The sequence below is a fragment of the Phocoena phocoena genome, chromosome 6 (assembly GCF_963924675.1).
Source record: "Phocoena phocoena chromosome 6, mPhoPho1.1, whole genome shotgun sequence".
Classification (NCBI taxonomy): domain Eukaryota; kingdom Metazoa; phylum Chordata; class Mammalia; order Artiodactyla; family Phocoenidae; genus Phocoena; species Phocoena phocoena.
The window spans coordinates 104,088,327-104,111,934 of record NC_089224.1 but is presented as its reverse complement, the minus strand read 5'-3'; the positions used below and the strand labels follow the sequence as shown (position 1 = coordinate 104,111,934).

At 40.1% G+C, this 23,608-nt stretch overlaps 1 protein-coding gene across 1 annotated transcript in view; it reads left to right on the top strand.

The window, feature by feature from the left end:
* The window catches only part of DENND1A (DENN domain containing 1A), a 488,338-nt gene that overhangs the window by 220,246 nt on the left and 244,484 nt on the right, over positions 1-23,608 (top strand). Inside the window, exons 6-7 of the mRNA XM_065879948.1 lie at positions 8,108-8,188; positions 12,128-12,181. Of these exons, the coding sequence (XP_065736020.1) occupies positions 8,108-8,188; positions 12,128-12,181 (135 nt within the window). The remainder of the gene's footprint in view (positions 1-8,107; positions 8,189-12,127; positions 12,182-23,608) is intronic.

The window sequence follows — 23,608 nt, the reverse complement described above, 5'->3', positions numbered from 1 at the left end:
TTCTGGAGCTCCTTTAGGCGGTGCTTTGTATCCCCTCTCCTAGCCCACCCCAAAACAATGGTCTCTTGCCTCTTAGGGAGTTCCAGACTTTTTCCCGGACTCCCTCCGAGCTAGCTGTGGCACACTAGCCCCCTTCAGGCTGTGTTCATGTAGCCAACCCCAGTCCTCTCCCTGGGATCTGATCTTTGAAGCCAGAGCCTCAGCTCCCAGCCCCCGCCCGCCCTGGCCAGTGAACAGACAAGCCTGTCTGGCTGATGAGTGCTGGTCAGCACCAATCCTCTGTGCAGGAATTTCTCGCTTTGCCCTGTGCACACCTATTGCTGCACTCTCCCCTGTGGCTTTGAAGCTTCCCCCCTGTCCACCACCTGTCTCTGCCAGTGAAGGGGCTTCCCAGTGTATGGAAACTTTTCCTCCTTCACAGCTCCCTCCCAGAGTTGCAGGTCCTGTCTCTATTCTTCTGTCTCTGTTTTTTCTTCTTTCTTTTGCCCTACCCAGATACGTGGAGAGTTTCTTGCCTTTTGGGAAGTCTGAGGTGTTCTGCCAGCGTTCAGTAGGTGTTCCATAGGAGTTGTTCCACGTGTAGATGTATTTCTGTTGTATTTGTGGGGAGGAAGGTGATCTCCACTCTTACATCTCTGCCATCTTGAAGGTCTCTCCCTGTTTTTATTTTTATATGTTCTTTAAGAAAAACGTTTTAAAATATATTTTTTATTTTTCTATATTTTACTCTTTTGTGTTTCTTTGGTTTTGTTTTTCTTTGTTTTCTGTTTTTATTAGGTTTTTTTTTCATTGTTTTCATTTTGGGGTTCAGTTGTTTTCCTGTTTTGGGGGGGTTTTTGGCCTTTTTTTTTTTTTTGCTTGTTTTTGTTTGGTTTTGTGCTTATCATTTGTCTTGGGTTTTGTTTGTCTGTTTCTCTTCTTTTCCTTTTTTTCTTTCCTTTTTTTTTGGGGGGGCCACGCCATGCAACTTGCAGGGTCTTAGTTTCCCTGCCAGGGGTCAGGCCTGAGCCCCTAGGGTGGGAGCGCCAAGTCCAGGACTGCCAGAAAATTCCCGGCCCCAGGGACTATTAATTGGGGTGAGCTCTCACGAGGTCTCCACGAAGATCTAAGATCTCACAACTGCCTGCAGGCTCCACTGCTGGATGCCTCAGGCCAAACAACCACCAAGACAGGAGCACAGCCCCACCCATCAGCAGACAGCCTGCTTAAAGTCGTACTAAGCTCACAGACACCCCAAAAAATACCCCCTGACGCAGCCCTGCCCATCAGAGGGACAAGACTCAGCTCCACCCACCAGAGCTCAGACACCAGTCCCTCCCTCGAGGAAGCCTACACAAGCCCTTGGACCAACCTCACCCACCAGAGGGCAGACAACAGAAACAAGAAGAGCTAAGACCCTGCAGCCTGTAGAAAGCAGACCACAAACATAGTAAGTTAGACAAAATGAGACGACAGAGAAATATGTTTCAGACAAAGGAGCAAGGTAAAAACCCACAGGACCAAATAAATGAAGAGGAAATAGGCAATCTATCCAAAAAAGAATTCAGAGTGATGATAGTAAAGATGATCCAAGATCTCAGAAATAGAATGGAGGCAGAGATCGAGATGATACAAGAAATACTTAACAAGTACCTAGAAGAACTAAAGAACAAACAAACAGTGATGAACAGCACAATAACTAAAATGAAAAACAGACTACAAGGAATCAGTAGCAGAATAACTGAGGCAGAAGAATGGGTAAGTGAACTGGAAGATAGAGTAGTGAAAATAACTGCCACGGAGCAGAATAAAGAAAAAAGAATGAAAAGAAATGAGGACAGTCTCAGAGACCTCTGAGACAACATTAAACAAACGAACATTCAGATTATACGTATCCCAGGAGAAGAAGAGAAAGAGAGAGGGTCTGAGAAAATATTTGAAGAGATTATAGTTGAAAACTTCCCTAACATGGGAAGGGAAATAGTCACCCAAATCCAGGAAGCACAGAGAGTCCCAAACAGGATAAACCCAAGAAGAAACACGCCAAGACACATATTATTCAAACTAACGAAAATTAAATACAAAGAAAAACTAAAAGCAACAAGGGAAAAGCAAAAAATAATGTACAAGGGAATCCCCATAAGGTTATCAGCTGATTTTTCAGCAGAAACTCTGCAGGCCAGAAGGGAGTGGCAGGATATATTTAAAGTGATGAAAGGGAAAAACCTACAACCTAGATGACTCTACCCAGCAAGGTTCTCATTCAGATTCGACAGAGAAATCAAAAGCTTTACAGACAAGCAAAAGCTACAAGAATTCAGCACCACCAAACCAGCTTTACAACAAATGGTAAAGGAACTTCTCTAGGCAGGAAACACAAGAGAAGAAAAAGACCTACAAAAACAAACCCAAAACAATTAAGAAAATGGCAACAGGAACGTACATATTGATAATTATGTAAATGGATTAAATGCTCCAACCGAAAGACACAGACTGGCTGAATGGATAAAAAATACAAGATGCATATATATGTTGTCTACAAGAGACCCACTTCAGACCTAGGGACACATACAGACAAAGTGAGGGGATGGAAAAAGATATTCCATGCACATGGAAATCAAAAGAAAGCTGGAGTAGCAATACTCATATCTGACAAAATAGACTTTAAAATAAAGACTGTTACAAGAGCTGAGGCAGGACACTCTGCAGTGATCAAGGGATCAATCCAAGAAGATATAACAATTGTAAATATTAATGCACCCAACATAGGAGCACCTCAATACATAAGGCAGATGCTAACAGTCATAAAAGGTGAAATCGACAGTAACTCAGTAATAGTGGGGGACTTTAACACCCCACTTAACACCAATGGACAGATCATCCAGACAGAAAATTAATAAGGAAACACAAGCCTTAAATGACACAGTAGACCAATTAAGATAGACTTACTTGATATTTATAGCACATTCCATCCAAAAGCAACAGAATACACATTCTTCTCAAGTGCACATGGGACATTCTCAAGGATCGATCACGTCTTGGGTCACAAATCAAGCCTCAGTAAATTTAAGAAAATTGAAATTGTATCAAGCATTTTTTCTGACCACAACACTGTGAGATCAGAAATCAGTTACAGGAAAAAGAAAAACTGTAAAAAATACAAACACATGGATGCTAAACAACATGCTACTAAATAACCAGTGGATCACTGTTGAAATCAAAGAGGAAATAAAGAAACAAATGACAGTGAAAACATGATGACCCAAAACCTATGGGATGCAGGAAAAGCAGTTCTAAGACAGAAGTTTATAGCAATACAATACCACCTCAAGAAACAAGAAACATCTCAAACAACCTAACCTTACACCTAAAGCAACTAGAGAAAGAAGAACAAACAAAACCCAAAGGTAGTAGAAGGAAAGAAATCATAAAGATCAGAACAGAAATAAATGAAATGGAAACGAAGAAAGCAATAGCAAAGATCAATGAAACTAAAAGCTGTTCTTTGAGAAGATAAACAAAATTGATAAACCGTTAGCCAGACTCATCAAGCAAAAAAGGGAGAGGACTCAAATCAGTAAAATTAGAAGTGAAAAAGGAGAAGTTACAACTGACACCACAGAAATACAAAGTATCATAAGAGAGTACTACAAGCAACTCTACGCCAATGAAATGGATAACCTGGAAGAAATAGACAAATTTTTAGAAAGGTACAACTTTCCAAGGCTGAACCAGGACAAAATAGAAAATATGAACAGACCAATCACAAGTAATGAAATTGAAACTGTGATTTAAAAATCTTCCAACAAACAAAAGTCCAGGACCATATGGCTTCACTGGTGAATTCTATCAAACATTTAAAGAGCTGACACCTTTCCTTCTCAAACTCTTTCAAACAATTGCAGAGGGAGGAACACTCCCAAGCTCATTCTATGAGGCCACCATCACCCTGATACCAAAACCAGACAAAGATATCACACACACAAAAAGAAAATCACAGACCATAATTTTCTGGTGAACATAGAGGCAAAAATCCTCAACACAATACTAGCAAACAGAATCCAATAACACATTAAAAGGATCGTGCACCATGATCAAGTGAGATTTATCCAAGGGCTGCAAGGATTCTTCAATATACACAAATCAATCAGTGTGATACATGATATTAAAGTGAAGAATAAAAGCCATATGATCATCTCAATAGATACAGAAAAATCTTTTGCCAAAATTCAACACCCATTTATGATAAAAACTCTCCAGAAAGTGGGCATAAAGGGAACCTACCTCAGCATAATAAAGGCCGTATATGACAAACCCATAGCAAACATCATTCTCAGTGGTGAAAAACTGAAAGCATCTCCTCTTAGATCAGGAACAAGACAAGGATGTCCACTCTTGCCACTCTTATTCAATGTAGTTTTGGAAGTCCTAGCCACGGCAATCAGGGAAGAAAAAGAAATAAAAGGATTACAAATTGGAAAAGAAGTAAAACTGTCACTGTTTGCAGATGACATGATACTATACATAGAGAATCCTCAACATGCCACCAGAAAATTACTACAGCTAATCAATGAATTAGGTAAAGTTGCAGGATACAAAATTAATGCACAGAAATCTCTTGCATTCCTATCCACTAATGATGAAAAATCTGAAAGAGAAGTTAAGGAAACACTCCCATTTTCCACTGCAACAAAAAGAATAAAGTATCTAGGAATAAACCTACCTAGGGAGACAAAAGACCTGTATGCAGAAAAGTATAAGACACTGTGAAAGAAATTAAAGATGATACCAACAGATGGAGAGATATACCATGTTCTTGGATTGGAACGATCAATATTGTGAAAATGACTATACTACCCAAAGCAATCAACAGATTCAGTACCATCCCTATCAAATTACCAAGGCCATTTTTTACAGAATTAGAACAAAAAATTTTACAATTTGTATGGAAACACAAAAGACCCCGAATAGCTATAGCAATCTTGAGAAAGAAAAATGGAGCTGGAGGAATCAGGCTCCCCGACTTTATACTACAAAGCTACAGTAATCAAGACAGTATGGAACTGGCACAAAAACAGAAAGAAAGATCAATGGAACAGGATAGAAAGCCCAGAGATAAACTCACATACTTATGGTCACCCAATCTATGACAGAGGAGGCCAGAATAAACAGTGGAGCAAAGGCAGCCTCTTCAATAAGTGGTGCTGGGAAAACTGGACAGCTACATGTAAAAGAATGTAATTAGAACGATCCCTAACTCCATACACAAAAATAAACCCAAAATGGATTAAAGACCTAAATGTAAGGCCAGAAACTATAAAACTTTTAGAGGAAAACATAGGCAGAACACTGACATAAATCACAGCAAGATCTTTCTCAACCCACCTCCTAGAGTAATGAAAATAAAAACAATTATAAACAAATGGGACCTAATTAAACTTAAAAGCTTTTGCACAGCACACAAAACTATGAACAAGACGAAAAGACAACCCTCAGAATAGGAGAAGATATTTGCCAACGAATCAGCTGACAGGGATTAATCTCCAAAATTTACAAACAGCTCATGCAGCTCAATATCAAAAAAACAAACAACCCAATCAAAAAATAGGCAGAAGACCTAACTAAATAGACATTTCTCCAAAGAAGATATAGAGATGGCCAACAAACACATGAAAAGATGCTCGACATCACTAATTATTAGAGAAATGCAAGTCAAAACTACAATGAGGGGGCTTCCCTGGTGGCGCAGTGGTTAAGAATCCCCCTGCCAATGCAGGAGACATGGGTTCGAGCCCTGGTCCGAGAAGATCCCACATGCCACAGAGCAACTAAGCCCGTGCACCACAACTACTGAGCCTGCCCTCTAGAGCCTTTGAGCCACAGCTGCTGAAGCCCGCACACCGCAACGAAGAGTAGCCCCTGCTCGCCGCAACTAGAGAAAGCCCGCGCACAGCAACGAAGACCCAACACAGCCATAAATACATACATACTACAATGAGGTATCACCTCACACCATTCAGAATGGCCATCATCAAAAAATCTACAAACAGTAAGTGCTGGAGAGGGTTTGGAGAAAAGGGGACTCTCCTACAGTGTTGTTGGGAATGTAAATTGGTACAGCCACTATGGAGAACAGTATGGAGGTTCCTTAAAAAACTAAAAATAGATACATGCACCCCCGTGTTCATTGCAGCACTATTTACAATAGCCAGGACATGGAAGCAACCTAAATGTTCATCAACAGAGGAATGGATAAAGAAGATGTGGCACATTTATACAGTGGAATATTAGCCATAAAAAGGAATGAAATCGTGCCATTTGCAGAGACGTGGATGGACCTAGAGACTCATACAGAGTGAAGTAAGTCAGAAATAGAAAAACAAATATTATATAATATCACTTATATGTGGAATCTAGAAAAATGGTACAGATGAACTTATTTGTAAAGCAAATATAGATACACAGATGAAGAGAACAAACAAATGGATACCAGCGGGGGAAGGGATGGTGGGATGAACTGAGAGATTGGGATTGACATATATACACTGCTGTGTACAAAATAGATAACTAATGAGAACCTATGCACAGGGAACTCTACTCAATGCTCTGTGGTGACCTAAATGGGAGGGAAATCCAAAAAAGTGGGGATATATGTATATGTATAGCTGGTTCACTTTAGGGAGAATGAGTGATCGCACAATAGAGACCTCAGGTGAATTAATCAAATGATTAAAGTGAACATCATCAGAAATGGGATGAATTGAAATCTGAATCAATAGAAAACATCAAAGAAGTGAGTGTTATTTTACAAAATGGTTGGTCTCACTGTCAGGTTCATACAAATCCAGGACTTAGGAACTGTTCCTGACTGATGAAAACTAGAGAGTCACAGCATTTGAAGGCAACATGTGTTTCTGAACTGGATAATTTTGCTATTCAAGGACATTATTGGCACAGTTGGCAACACTTGGTGGGATCTGAGGATTAGATGGTAATGTTGTTTCAGTGTTAATTTCCTGATTTTGATGATTAATTGTTGTTACGTAGGAGAATGTCCTTTTTATTTATGGATGTTGGGACATAATGTTGGTAACTCACTCTCAAATGGAAATAAAGTTTTTTTGTACTGTCGTGTGATTATTCTGTAAATTTGAGATTGTTTCAGAGCAAAATTAAACTTGTGTACCTGCACACGTTCATTTCTACCCCCTGAGAAATTTGAGTAACTTATGAATTCAGATTGAAACAGGATTTTACTTTGGGCCCATCCTCTTTTCCCTCTCCTTTAAATTCACTAACAAAGACAGCTGTGGAAGAGCGGAGAGGGCTCTGGGTTTGAACACAGAAAACCTGTGATTAGCTCCTGGCTGTGCAACTTACCAGCTGGATGATTTGAGTCAAGTTCCTTTATCCTTCGGAGCCTTAGTTTTCAACCTGTAAAGTGAGGTAGTTGTGAGGCTCAAACACCTACCAAATGGGTACAAATGTAAGCTTATTACTGTTTTATCAGCACAGAGAATTCCACAGGGTGGGAGAAATAGCTTTTGGATAATTCCGTAAACAGTGTTCTTTTGAGCATTTTAAAGGTGAACCTGTTTTCCGTCGAAGAATTTGTACTGCTTTGCATTTCACTTTGTGGCTCAGTTTCACTAATTAAAATGCACAGCCACCATTCTGTATTCCATGCTGTTGTAGTAGTTCATTTTTAACTTTCCATAATTGGAGGCTGCTGTGTATCCAGTGAACACTCAATAAAATTAATTGAGGGTAATGATGATGAAGACAAGATCTATAGTGTCATCGTTATTTCTCCCTACCACCCCCGCCCTGTAAGCTGGGGTTGTTTGCATTTAAAAGTTGTTGCTATGGAGTTGAGAGGATAGATTTGCTGAGAACTTATGGTATATGATCCATAAAAGGCGGTCATGGTAGGTGTCTCACTAGGTAGAAAATGTCAAACTTGGTGTGGGTGGATCTGTTTGGCTCTTTTATTGAGCCTAAGCAGTGTCTTTTGTCCAACCCTACTTGAATATCAAACCTATTTCTGTTGTGTGCCCAGACCTCCCTGCAGGTCTCTGACTAAGGGCTCAGCCCTGCCTTTGTTACTTAGGCCTTTTATTTCTTTCAGGAGAGTCAGTGGAATGAGCTTCTTGAAACTCTGCACAAACTTCCTATCCCTGACCCAGGAGTATCTGTTCATCTCAGCGTGGTAAGTGGCGGCAGAATATTAGCAATCACTGAGAAACCTTTCCATAATTAACAGTAAGAAAGAGCCAAATGGGATTGTCTTCTGTCATCCGTACCTTCCCCACCTCCAAGTACTCTGAGACCTCAAGACAGGCCAGGGAGATGTATTTCTTTCTTTCTCTGGGATTCCATGAGAAATGGATCCCAAATGCCCCCAGGCTCCTCTCTTCCTGGCTGTCAGCCCATCGCTATCATCTCCTGAATGGCAGATGCTGGGCTTGGAATGGGATGGCTGACCCCTGCCTCCTCAGCCCCTGTGGGGCTCCTTGCCTCATGCTTAGCCCCCTAGCACTGCTGTGTCTGCCCCTTCACTGAAGCCCATCCTGCCACCCCCGAACCTTCAACACCGCCTTTCCCCTGTTTACCAGGGTAACCCCCCTTAGCTAAGGTTTTCTTTTTTTGCCCCAAGCAGCTTGTACACTTTGCAGTACTTAGTCACAAAACACGTTGGAACAACCTGTTTTCCTGTCTCCGCCACTGGACTGTACGCCCTCAGGGACAGGGATAGAGACTGTCTAGCACAGTTCCTGGCCAGATCGTTTCCTTGAACTCTTCTATGTACGTGCTATGTGGTCTGTAGTGTGCCAGGGTGGAAAAGCCTCTGAATTACAAATTGGGAGATTTCAATCCCCAAGTCATAGTTTTGCCAATGACCTGAGTGATCTTAATCAAAACCTTTAACTTCGTGGGTCTCAATTTCCTCATCTGTCAGATAAGGCATCAGATAAGGAGTTCTTTTCCATATTTCAGTTACTGCAATTCTCTAGGTCAAACCCTTGTCACCACCTTCATCAGAATTCTCAGATGGATCCCCTCTGACCAGCTATTGATTATCCAGGGGCTATTTCCCCCATGTTGTGGGGTCTGAATGTTTAAGAAGTTTTGTCTTTCAGCTTCAGTAGAACCAGGTACAGTGTTGGTATTCAGTGGTAATTAACTTGGTATTTTCCCTCTTAAAGAAAATGAACATATAGGGGTTTTTTTTCATGATGATCACATTGAAAGCAATATTACTGCCAATAACTAATAATAGATCTGTTATATACTAAGTTCCTAATTTATGCCAAGTATGCATCTCTAGTGTTCAAAACAACTCTACAAATAGATATTAGCATTCTCATTTCATAGTTGAGGCTTAGAGAGAAAAAGATTCTTGCCCATCTAAGGTCGTGTGGTTAATAAGTGAGATCGGGGCTTTTAAACCCAGGGCTGACTTCCAAGCCTATGTTCTTTCCACTAGGCCATGAGTGTTGAAAGAAAGGGAGGAAAGAAGGAACTGGTAGAGGTTTTTGCTCATTTTAATGGAGCATAGGAAGGAAAGAAACCTTTTTCCAGAAATTTGTGTAAGGAAGAGTGTCTGGAAAAGATGAAGAAATGAGCTTTAAACCTGCCCCAGTCATTGCCTCATAGCGAAGCAACTTTGCCTTTGTCTCTGTCCCTTTTCCTAAGCAGCTTGATCTCACCGTTTCAGTCTGTAATGACATCTGACAGGTAGCTGGGGAGTAGCCTGGGTGGGTCACCAGCTACTGGGGAGGAAGGGCCTCTCCTTCCTTTGAGTGGCTGCCAGGCCTCAAGGACAAGCCATCGCAGGGGCAGGAAGAACTGTTGCGGGGGGGGGGGGGGGGGGGGGGACGTGCAGCTGTTTCATGCCAGTGGTTTCTAGGAATGTTTCTGACCTCCTCTGGTCCCAGCATTTCATGGGCGATGGAGCAAGACAGAATCTCAAAGGACAGCCCGGGGAGTAGTTGGTTTTGGGATTGAGTAGGCTCACTATTTACAATCTGTTGCATTTGTAAAGGCAGATATTTTCTTCTTTCCTCTTCACAAGGAATTCCTCTCTCCATGTTGCATTTCTGAAGGGTTAGTCTCAACTGTATTATAGAGCCTGAAAAATTGATAAAATGCAGTCTTGGACTTTCTGTCTTGAGTCACGAGAGAATGTTTCTGTGTGTCTTCTATAGGTGATTGAGAAAAATAGGAATATAAACTAACAGTTGAGAGAGTAATAATAATTTTCTTTTAAAATACCATTTATGGAATGCTAGGCACTTCACATATATAACATTTATTCTTCACAACAGTTCTGAAGTAGATATTACAATTCCCATTTACAGGTTAAAAAATTGAGGTTCTGAGCTATTAAGTGAAGTGGCCTAAGATCACATAACTATTAAGTGTCTGACTCTGTGGTCCCTGTCCTTTCTCCCTCACTGTGCCGATCCTTATTCTGTGACTCCATCACCATGTGGACTTCCATTACTGAACATTTCCTGGGACTCCCTTCTAGCCATTTGGTATAGAATTTGGTATCTCATGGCATCAAATTTAACCTGTATTTTGCTTTTATTATTTTAATCCTCATTGTTGACTTGAATTAATTAACTAGTTTCCAGTTAGTTTCCCATAACTAATATGCTACATAATCTCTGTCATAATTCTTCATAGATAATGTTTTGACACAAACCCACAGATTTTGGAATAGTGTACTGCAGGGGGTGTTTTTTAAGTTATCTTTTAATTTTTTTTTCTTTTTACTTTTCAGTTTTATTAGTTTAATTCAAATGGCTTTAGCTATAATTTGCTCATTAAAAAGCACAGGTATAACAGTCTGTTATCATGGAAAGAGCATAGCTCTAGTTATGCAGACCTGGTTTCAATCCTAGTTCTGTCACCTACTAGCTGTATGACCTTAAGTCACTTTACCTCTCTAAGCCTTAATTTACCCATTTGTAATATGGACATAATATCTATCTTAAATTTTGCTGTGGAAATTAGAGATACTATTTATAAAGTACCTGATATAAAGCCTTTCATGCAGCAGGTGTTCATAAATATCTGCCGAATATTAGACAAATAGCTTATACTGTTATTGTTGCTATTTTCGTTATTGCAGTTGTCCTCCAGGCCTTTCATTTCAGGAAGCCTGTACAACTCATTTTTCCAGAGACCTACTTATTTTGCAATTATCCAAGAATGGGGAGTGGGGAGAACTTCCTGAAATGTCACTTGGGGGTCTAGGTTTGAACTTTGGCCATGGCTAAGCTGACTTTCTCTGTATGTGACCCTTCCTGGCCTTTGCACAATCCCTTCTTTAATTGGGCAGCACCAGGCTCTTTCCATTCCTGCTTGCCATTGTTCTCTGAGTCTTTAGTAGCACGGAGGAGGTGTCATCAGTTCAGCCTGTTTTCATTTAACTCAGAGACACATGCTTGTTACAAACATGGAGATGCCTCCTTGAAAGTTCTCTGAACAGGTCAGGTTTTCGACTCCACTGAGTCTCCAGCTCCCTTCACTGGAATTTGCACTGGAAGTCAGGAGGCTTATTTGCAGAGCATGCATAGTGGAGAGACTTTCTCCGCTGTTAGCCATCTGCAGTGTCTCAGGGCAGCAGTCCTTCCGCTGGAGCTGTCCTTAACATCCCTTGGGCCTTCGGGGCAGATTTGGTCCGCAGCTTGTAGATGGATATAATCTCAGGTGCTGAAATGAAATGGCAGGTTTGGTTGGTAAAGACCATTCCTGAGTGAACCTAGTGATATTTGGTCCCTAGTGTCCACTTGCCTCACTGAACAGTAAATTATGACGTCTGTAGCTTTCATGTGTTCAGAAACCTGCAAACATCGTAAAAGAATTTGGCCTTTAACTTCCTTGAGCTGTTCTTTTGTATCTCAAAGAAGTTCCTCTTTCATAGAAAAGAACTCCATCTACCAAATGAATGATTTAATGCATCTGGCTTTAATCCAACATTATCCTAAGGAAATATTCCATAGACTGTTCTCTATGAGTGAAACCCTGTTTCTTCATCTGAGTGAGGAATTATCTTCAGATCATTTACCTGATTTCTGAATAATGTGCTTGTTGCATGCTTTTGCAGAAATAAATAGCTTTTGTTTTTCTTTTCCAGCATTCTTATTTTACTGTGCCTGACACCAGAGAACTTCCCAGCATCCCTGAGAATGTGAGTACTTGGGCAGGGGTGGATTAAATTTTTATTCCTCTTTGTTTTTTTTACTAATTTTGAAAGAAAATAAAAGGATATATTTTCCCATTATAAAAATAATGCATTATGAAAGTAAAACCAAATAGAGAATATTTTAAAAATATAGAAAGTATAAAGACAAGGAAAGATCATTATTCATACTTTTCAAAGGTAATCACCTATTAACATATTGATGTCTGATTGTAGTCTTTTGAGAATGTATTATTTACATAGTTAGAATCACCTATTACATAAGCATTTTGCCATTTCATTCACAGTCATTTTTGTTGGCTGCATAATATTCAATTTGCTATGTAGCTTATTTAGCTATTTCCTCGCTGTTGTGAATTTAGGGGTTTTTAGTTTTTGCTGTTGTAAATAAAATGCTTCTATGTAAAGAACTTGCCATGTAAAGATTTCTTTATTAGGGTAGATATACTCAAGTAAAATTATGCTCCTACTACATTTCTGTATTGACTTTTAAGAAAGTAAAAGTAATTGTGGGTAGAAGTGTGAGGACCCCCATCCCCACCTCTTAAAGACTTAGCAGTGAACTTGAGTCTGAGGGAGCAGAGGGTAATATTTGCCCTCTGAACAAGCCGAATGACGTTATCTAGCCTAGGCTTAAGGCGTATTTTCAAAATGTTTTACTCGGATTGTAAATAGTACTACGTAGAATTAAATATAGAATCACCACCACTAAGGCACTTGGTTGCTCTTTAAATTGTGGCAAAATGTACATAATGTAACATTTACTGTTTTAACCATCTTTAAGTATATATTTCATTGGTAAACACATTCACATTGTTGTGCAACTGTCACCAACACCCATCTCCATTTTTTCATCTTTCCCAACTGAAACTCTGTGGCCATTAAGTAACCCTTTAAACAACAACTCATTTCCCTCCTCCTCCCATCATCACCTGGCAACCACTATTCTTTCTGTCTCTATGAATTTGATTACTCTAGGCACCTCATTTAAGTAGAATCATACAATATTTGTCCTTTTGTGTTTGGTGTACTTCACTTAGCATAATGCCTTTGTGGTTCATCCATGTTGTAGCATGTGTCAGAATTTCCTTCTTTTTTTAAGGCTGAATAATATTTCATTATATATACGTAACATACTACATTTCACTTATCGGTCGATGGACGCTTGGGTTGCTTCCACCTTTAGGCTATTGTGAATAATGCTGCTTTGAACTTTGGTGTACAGATTGAACTTTGTGTTCAATCCTTTTGATTCTTTTGGGTATGTACTTGATTACTTTTTTAAAGTACTGGAATAAGTCAGGTAATCACATTTAATTAATGAAGTTAGGCTATAGTGTTGTGATTAGGTAACAGTCTTAATAAACTGGGATTGTCGAAGATATTCACAAAGTTTACTATCTACGTGATTAGGCTCTGGTGGAAAATATTGCTTTTTTTTTGTTTGACATTAAGTAATAAAAAAATCCACACCACAGTTACCATTTTAACAACAATAGCTAATGTTCATTGAGTACTAGTGCTTTTCAAATAAGGTATTCAGTGCTTTACCTGTATTTTCTCGTTTACCTCTCGTAATAAGCTTAGGTAGTCAGTACCCTAATTATTATTTTATATAAGGAAACAGAGGTCCTGAAAACTTAAGTAACATATTCAAGGTCCTACAGCACAGAAATGGTAGAACTGGAATTCAAACATTGATCTTTCTGATACTAGAAACTGAGTTCTCGTATATTGTGCTACACTTTGAGCCCATAATTTTACCTTTCATCTCTCAAAAAATTCCATTGAAATGATAAGAGAACTATAAAATTAAGGAGAAAAATGTCCACGTAATGGCAGAAGGAGCCACCATGAGCTAGAAAATTTGAGGAATTTCTGCAACGTAAAGGAGATGGTTATTGAGCAGTCAAGAAGGTGTAGACAATGAAGGAACCCAAAAAGAACTGGAAAAGTCCTGCAGAAAGAGCAGAAGCCAGGGCTGTGGCATGGAACATTTATAAAAATTGATTATGGGGCTTCCCTGGTGGCGCAGTGGTTGAGAGTCCGCCTGCCGATGCAGGGGACACAGGTTCGTGCCCTGGTCCGGGAAGATCCCACATGCTGTGGAGCGGCTGGGCCCGTGAGCCATGGCTGCTGACCCTGAGCGTCCGGAGCCTGTGCTCCGCAATGGGAGAGGCCACAGCAGTGAGAGGCCCGCATACCACAAAAAAAAAAAAAAAAAAATTGATTATGTGCTAGATTGCACTGAAGAATTCAAAATAGGAAAATTCAAACTCTTACAGGCCACTGTCTTTTATTACAATGAAATAAACCTAGAAATTAATGATGAATGAAGATTTTTAAAAGATTCATCTACTTGAAGGAGTGGTTGGGTCAAAGAAGATAAAACATTGAAATTGGATATTATTTAGATAATAATAATTATCTAATAATTAGAATACTGAACAACAAAAACCTAACAGATTTGGCCAAAACTACTCTTGTGAAAATTCATAGCTTTGGATGCTTTCATTATAAATAATAACTTTAGAAAATCATGAACTTGACTTGCAATTCAAGAAGCCAGAAGAAGGATAGCAATAAAAAAAATCCAAACTTGAACAATAAGTTACAATGTAATTAGTTAGAAAATATTGTTAAAGTAAAATTGAAAAAAAGACTTTTTAAAAACTAAATTTCTAAAAACAACAAAATAATCTTGGACGTAGCCAATTTGAAATTTGAAAATTGTGATAATATAAAATTTTCTAGAAAAATGTAACTGATCAAAGTCACCCTAAGAAATAGGAAATATGAGTATAGAATCATAACTTGGAAAGGTTAATGGAGTTCTATTGACCTTCTCCACCCCTCGCTGCTATGAATGTGTCAGGTTTAGTTGGTTATATAGGCATGGTAAGGAACAGATATTATTACTGTTTAAACTGTTCCAAGTCATAGGAATGGTATGTATATATGTGTATTATAAGCAGCAAAAGAGGGCTTCCCTGGTGGCGCAGTGGTTGAGAGTCCGCCTGCCGATGAAGGGGACGCGGGTTCGTGCCCCGGTCCGGGAGGATCCTATGTGCTGCAGAGCAGCTGGGCCCGTGAGCGATGGCCGCTGGGCCTGCGCGTCCGGAGCCTGTGCTCCGCAACGGGAGAGGCCACAGCAGTGAGAGACCTGCGTACCGCAAAAAAAAAAAAAAAAAGAAGCAAAAGAAAAAATCGTTGTAATCCCTGAGAAAGTCATGTTCTGAGTTTTTCTTTTCTTCATTTCTGTGATAGTAGTAGTTTTCAAATTGTTCTGCCTGGAGCCCTGCCTGAGGTTCTTTGGGACATGGGAAGGACTGAGGGAGCTAAACGGCTGACCCACCAGGACATGGATGCTTCTGCTTTATTCAGAGCAGGTTCATTTCTATCTACTTAAATTGGGAATTCGGTAATATTTTGTTTGAGATAAAAGGGTTCTTTTGATTTTTTTAAAGCTTGGAAGCTACATTTTAAAAAACACAATGGGGGAGGATCATATCAATTATATACCTTTATACCTGCTTTTTCTATGACAATGTATTACGAACATTTACCTGTGAAAAATTCTTTACAAATATCTTTGTTGTAAAAAAAATCAAACAATTCAGAAGTACATATTAAAAAAAGTGAAAGGTCCCACATTACCACCATCCCAGCCCCACCATCCCTCCCCCAGCCCTAATCCCATTCTCCATCCAGAGTTTGATGAGTGTCATTTCAGACCTTTCTCTATGAATTTACATGTTAAATGTATAAATCCTTGTGTGTTGTAGACATTTTTTAGACATAAAACAGTACTATTCATACTGTTTGGCAACTTATTTTTTTACTGTACTCTCAAAACTGTTCGTATCTTTCATCTATGTTAAGTGATATTTTTGTTTAGTGGTATTTTATTCTTATGAAAGTAATACATATTAACGGCTTAAACAAACACGTAATATCACATAATTGTTGATGAAATTTCCAAATTCTCCTTTATTCCCGTTCCCCAGAGGCAGCTACCTTCAGGTTTTTGGCAGTTGTAGTATTTCTCTCCATGTTTTTTCCTGACATGCTCATATTGCTGTTCTTAATTTTTCTGTTTCAGATAACAGTTATTGACTTTCTCATGGAAGATGAATTTAGGTCTTTATTACCTCTGATCCCCTCTCCCCCAGAAACACACATATACATAAAGTATCCTTTTCTCACTCACGTTTCCCCTCCGCCATCCTTTCTCTGTCTTCAGGAAAAAATTTAAATCAAAAGTTAATGTTTACATTTCAATGAGCAAGCTGAATCATACGATAGATTATGATATGTTTTCTTTCTTATACATTTGTCAAATAAGAGTTCCTGGATTTCACATCTTACTGCTTATCTTATTCCTTTATTTTGGTGAAACATTTTCCAGTAGTTTCCTGACAGTGTTGGGTCAACATGTTTAGACCTTGCATGACTGCGAATGACTTTGTTCTACTCTTGATAGGGTTGGGCATTACCCTCAGAGCTTTGAAGACATAGCTCCATTGACTTCTAGATTTCACGTTGAAGCTTAGAAGTCTTGATCCATTCTGATTGCTGGGGTCTTTTTTTGTTTTTTATTTTGGGTGGGGTTTTTTTTGGATCCTTTATTTGTCTCTAGTATCTTGAAATTGTACAGTGATTTGCCTTGCTATGGGTCCATTTTCATCTACTGTGCTGGATATTTGGTGGACCCGTACAGTCTGAAAATTCATGTCCTTTAGAGCTGGGAAGTGTTCTCACATTATTTCTTTGAAAAAATTCTTTATTTTTTTCTCTTTTCTTTCTCTGGGGTCTCTATGGTGGCATGTTAAGCTTCCTAGTGTTGATCCTTTAATTTTCATAACTTTTGTATTTTCCATGTCTCTTTTGGTCTTCTTTCTACTTTCTTCAACTAATCTTTCCACCTTTTTGAATTCTTTACTTCTGCCATCACTGTTAATATCCAAGAGCTTTTTGGTGTTATACAATAGATTATTCATTTTTTAATGGCATCTTGTTTCATGGGTGCAACATTTCTTCTTATTTCTTTGACACTGTTATTCATAAATTAAAAAAATTTTTCTTCTCTTTGCATTGTTTTCTTCCTTAGAGGTCCTCTCTTCTGTTTGTTTTGTTCTGTATCTTTGATTGTAGAGGCCTTTCCTCAAATAGCTGCCCAATCCTATCTGTGTTAGGCCTTAAAAAGCTAATTGGAAGCTCTGTGTTCATGAATGGGGCTTGTTACCTGGTGGGCTTTACTGTAGATCATGGCTTAGAGGCCTGGCTACTGGGGATGAGGGGAGGATTTTAAATGTCAATATCAGAATCTTTTCTTTTGGATTAGTCAATTTTCTCTTGCCAGTGACTGTAAGCTTCATAACACGTGTTCTGGAAGCTGAGTGGCTGGTAAGTTATAGGATATGAACATTTAGCATGTATACTTTAAGCTCCCCTCCCATTTTTTGTTTAATTCTTTATCCCCTGCCCTCAGCTGTACCTAGTGTTCCCAAACCTTTCTGGTTACTAGAATGTAAACAGTTTTTCCTCAGGAGGGGTGCCAAAAGGCCAGTTGACTAGCTGAGTAAGCTAGGAGAGGAGAATCTTGGGGTCGAATTACTCTTCTTTTTATTAGCACCCTTCCCCTAGCCTTTAGAGGTGCTCGGTGTCTCCAGTTCCTGAACTTTTTTGGAGCTCTGTGGTGTGCGTTGGGTTGGATGCTTGCTGCCCTGTGCCCTGGGCCCAGCCTTTTCTGGGCTGCCAAGTCATTCTTCTTTAGTTTCTCAACTAAAGTTTCGGTTGACACTCTTGATACCTGGGACCAGATCATTCTTTGTTGTGCAGGATCGTTTTGTACGTTGTGGGGTGTTTAACAGCATCCCTGGGCTCTCTCTACCCACTGTAAGATGGTACCCACCCCCACCCCCCAGGCGTGACAACCAAAAATCTCTTCAGACATTGCCAGAAGTCCACTGGGGCGAATGACCCAGGTTGAGAACCACTTCTTTAATAACATCTGGCTTCCAAAAAATTTGACATCTCTCTGCCATTACTATCTTTTCTCCTGTTCTTTGAGGTTTACATCTTTTAAAATTATTTCATTGTGACTTTTCCTGGCAGGGGATGGTGAGGATTGCATGGTATCAAGAGAGAGAAAATATGTATTAAACAAATACATATGTTTAATCCACCATATTTTACTGGAAATCCCCACATATTTTAACTGTGTTTCACCTACTAACAGACATTTAGATTGTCTCTAATGTTTTGCTATTATAATAATGTTATAATAACAATTATTGCCTAGGTTAAGTTCATCTTTCTATTTTTTTTTTTTTTTTATGCGTTACGCGGGCCTCTCACTGTTGTGGCCTCTCCCGTTGCGGAGGACAGGCTCCGGACGCGCAGGCTCAGCAGCCATGGCTCACGGGCCCAGCCGCTCCGCGGCACGTGGGATCTTCCCAGACCGGGGCACGAACCCGCGTCCCCTGCATCGGCAGGCGGACTCTCAACCACTGCGCCACCAGGGAAGCCCCATCTTTCTATTTTTTAATTTTAAGGACTGAGGATTACTCAAGAACTTTAAGGTACCTGAAAGTCCTGACAGTTTCTCAATTTTCAATACCACAATTACTGAGATTAGAAATAGTGTAGGAAAAAAAAAATGTATCTTCTTCATAACCCCACCTCCAATTCCTGTTTGCACTGTAAGCCACCTCCCCTGCCCCTGCCATTTAAAAAAAATCTGCATTCCCTCTGCTGGTTTTGCCACTAATGAACCAATTCCCTGTGTATGACCCATTGTCCCCTAAATCTTCCTTTGCAGACCAGTAAAAGGCTGGCCTTGTTTGTTTCTAAGTGAGAATAATAAAAACAATCTGCCAGACTCCTAACATACATGGTTCCATTTAAATCCTTACAGCTATTCTGTGAGAGGTAGACGTGAGCCTCATTTTACATGTTGGGACCCAGGGCTCACAGGCCTGAGGTTATAGCACAAGGTCTGCTTCCAAATGGGGTGTAGTGACCCAGGTTTGTAAGGAACCGAAACATTTTGTTTCCATTATAACCCCCTGCGTCCCTACAGTTGACTTTTGATATTCATGAGGAATGGAAAAAGGAAAAGAAATGATTTTTCATATTTCAAGTATGAAAGGAAGCAGGAAAGCTTTTCCTCTAAGGAGAATCTGAACTTTTGTAGGACCAATTTGTGTGATTTTTGACATAGAATCGCTATTGAGCTCTAGCCATGTTGAAATTTGCATTTTAATCTCTTGGCAGTTTTTCAAGGATTAATTTAAAATGACTAAATTGCTGCATTGCAAATTGAAACAAGCAATAACGAAGGGGTTGTTAATATGATATAGTCTGCTGTAGTGGAGAGAACATGAGTTTTGGAGACAGCCAGACACTGGGCTCTACCACTCTGGGACCTTGGGATACTTACTTATATTCTCAAGCCTCCTTATCTAATAAAGGAAAGTGGGAGGAACAAGTGAACTGTTACATGTAAAGTTCCAAGTTCAATGCCTGGTGCCACAGAGATACTGCTTTTGATGGTCCTTTCTTTCGCTTTGTCCTTCAGCTTTCCTAAAATTCTAGTCTTAACCTCTCTTGAGATGTGGCCAAGGGCTAGGGAGCATTACTTCTTGGAGCTTATCTTTTCTTGGTTTTTGCTGACATTTTTGGTTGTGAAGAGCAACACTTTTCATGGAGTGTATGTTTGGCCACAGAAGTCTCTTAGCAGCCACCATTGACTGGAAATGGTACAAGAAATAGAGTCCAGGACTCTAGTGCCTGTCATGTGGGAGATGTTGTGTACACATTTATTGATTATCTCCTCTTAAGGACTTCTGAACTAAGAGAATAAGCAAAGAAAAGGGTAAAAGGACTTTGGGATATGGAACTTGATTCTGTCAGCAGATAATTACGTTCTTCTGGACAGCTTCAGAGAAGGGTTAATGTGGGAGAGAGAAAGGAGGTGGTATTGATTCAACACCCACCGTGGATCAGATCAGGTACTATTTGCTATATCATGAAATCTTCACAGCAGCCTTACAGTATGGTTGTTATCCCTGATCTGAAGAGGAGATAGAGCCCAGAGACATGAAGTAACTTACCCCTAGCCACCCAGCCAGTAAATGCTAAACCAGCATTCACGCTCAGGTCAGTCTGATTCCATCACCAGGACGCTGCTGGGTCCTGGCCCTCTGCTCCTTGGCTCCCAGTACCTTCCTAAGAAATCACTCATCCTAAGTGTAAATTATAGAATTAATTGTGTGACTGTTTTTATCAGTTCTCCTTCCATAAGGATAGGGATCAGATTTTTTCATCACTGCATCTCCGTAATTAGCACTGTACCTAGAACAGAGTAGATGTTCAGTATGTATTTACGGAATGACTGAATGATTGAATGAATGAATGAATGAATGAATGAATTAGCAATGCACTCACTCTCAGGAGAAGGAAAAATAACAGTTCCTTTCACTTGGCTTTTGAGCCAGTGGGTCTGCAAGATGTTAATGAAAAGCAAATGGAGAAAATTAAGTCTTTCCACTTTCAGATCCCTGTTGAACTTAATTCTTATTATTTCTACAATTTCTGTGTAAAAATATTTTCTTCTTTTTCACTGAAAAACTATCACTATGTAATTGCTCTTCAGGGTTTTTTCTGTCTATCAAGTTAACACATGTAGGAGTGAATTTTATACAGGCAATAATTAAATGAGCATAAATCTTTATAAACAGTTGACCTGCATTTAGAAAAAAAGTCACAGATCATGAACAGATATGTATTCATAATTACATTGTAAACTGGCTCTATAAGGAATTTTCTTTAGTGTCCAGGGTTTGAAGTTTACTTTTGATTAATGGATAATCATATAGACCTTCTTTTAGAATATTAAACAAACCTGTCTTAATTATCTGGCCTGTGTCATACCAAGTGGTTAATGATGCGAAGAAAGCATTTAGAATGGACAGTTACATATAACATTGCCCAGACTCCACTTTGTCAAAAGATGCACCATGATATAGAAAAGATTTATGAACTCATCATGACTTTCAAAAATAAACAAAGTTGAAGTGGCAGTAGAAGACCTATTTTCAAGTACTGAGATTATAGAGAATTCCATTGTTGCTGTTAAGAGTTGTCAGGTAATTGTTTATTCTAATGGTTTTTCCATTCATACAGAGGGATAGAAGTTGACCTCCGGGTAAACTCTGCTTTCTTTCCTATAAGATACTTCTCTGATTTGATTGCTTATGTGAGTTTGTGGGATTCTTTCTCAAACAGATTATTTTAGAATCCAAATTTATAATTTCTTTTTAAGAATCCTACACAACTAAAATGACCTAAATTCTTATTTTAAAAAATTAATTGAGGATTTTAAAGGTTTACTTTATGGTAAAATAATCTGAGCAAGAGTTATTTCAGGAAATAAGGCCCATGGACAAAACCAGCCTCTTGCCTTAGAAACCTCCTCCAGACACAGTACAGTAAGTCTTTATCATCTATACTGTGTATAAAGCTGAGAGTGACAAAGACTAATAAAATGACAGACCGTGGGGCGGACTAGCATCTGTTTCGAAGGCTCCAAGGAGTACCCAGCTTAGAGTCAGTTCTTTAGTTTGGGGATTATCTCATTTCCCTAAGGTACTGAACCTAAGACCCTTTTTCTCTGAGCCCCACTGTATCCCCTCCCTTCCGAGGCCCATTCCACCTCCCATCACCACCCCCACCCCCACCTGCTTCCTCACCCGGGGCGTGGATCGCAGTGAGCCTGAAGTCCCCAGCCACCTGGATCGGCACAGGAGCCAGCAGGGACAGCTAAAAGGGAGCAGCCATTATGGGGCTTCTCCTGGGGGAAATGGGGTTTTGCCAAGTGTCTTCCTTTCTTCTTTGTCTGGATTTAGAGCCACGGAGAGTTAGAGCTGGAAGTGTTCTTCCGCGCTGTTGCTTTTGTAGAAATGAAAAGCCTGGAGAGCCTTGTACGTGCCTCTTCTGAAGCTCAACTTCCGGGCTGCTCTTTCTCTGTTAACCAGAGACCTTTCTCGGACTTGAGCCCTGTTCGGCCTGGAAAGTGGTCAGCTTTGTGTCCCTGCTACCCAGCCCTACAGAGTGGGCCCAAATAATAATTACTAGGCATATAGGAGGATGCTCAGAGGCACATAACTATATGTAACTGAAAATATGCTTAAACTCCATGAATAGAAAAGGAATGTTCTTCCTTAAGCCTAAAAACTTACTAGCACTGAGAAAACTGAGCCCTTTTGAGCATGGACACTGGGAAGTAGTCCGTCTAAGCAAGGTTTTCCTTTTTAGCAAGTGAGTCACATGGAGGAGTAATTGTCAGGGAATAGAGGGTGGTTATGGTTATTTAGGCTTCGCCATGATGGCATTATAACCCAGGACACTGGGCCTAAGACTAGGTGGACAGCAATACCATGTCTGACAGGATTGATGGTTCTTTAGAAGGAGGATTGATCCTTCATTAAAAGACTGGACTCTCCCTTTAAAAAAAACTTGTTGGGCAGGTGGACAGATGTGGAGCACAGGAACCTGGAAGTCTGGGCCCTGTCCCAGATGCTTCCTGCCCCCTTTCAGAGTCTGATCCATTGTCAAGTCCTGTGATTCCACTTTACAGAGATCTGTGACATTCATATTCAAAGCTTTTGTCTGAATAGCTTGTACTCATTCTTTCCCTGAATGTGGCAATAGCCTATTAGCTGCTTGCCCTGCCTCCTGCTTGCCCTCTCTTGTGCATCCTCTACAGGACCTCTAGGAAGATCTTTCCGCAACACGATAGGACCATCCTGATTCTTCAGCAGCTCCTTGTTACCTCCCTGTTATTATCAAGTCTAGGCTCCCACAGGATCTGAACTCAGCTCCCCTGCCCCTGCACCCTGCCCTTCACTCCACTGACCTGCATAGAGCTGCTCTCTCCGCCTTGCCTCTGGCTGGAACACGCTTCTCCCCCTGTCCCCTAAGTGAAGCCCCTGTTGGGAGGCCCAGAGAAGTATCTTCTCCTCTGTCAAGTCTTCCCCAGCCTTCCCCCCATATCCATCTGGCAGAGTTGAATCTTCCCTTCTCAGCCAGCCCTGGCGCATGTCTAGCCTGGATCACAGTTCTTGGCATATGAGGTTTCTGGGTCTAACGCTGCTCCTAGAAAATGGGGGTCATGTTTAGTTAATCTCTGCAGGCCTAGCTCCCAGGGTGGTACTAAGCACTTAGTAGGAGTCAAACAGGTGTTTGTTGACTGGCTGATTATAGGAGACAGAAATGGAAAATTGAAGACTTAGTTCCACTGAAGCCAAGTGCTGGGAGAAAGTGGCATACCTGTGTTTTTTAACAAATAATAAGCTCACAATGTGTTCTGGCTACAGTCTTAACTTAGGACAACTTGCCATGGAAGCCTTC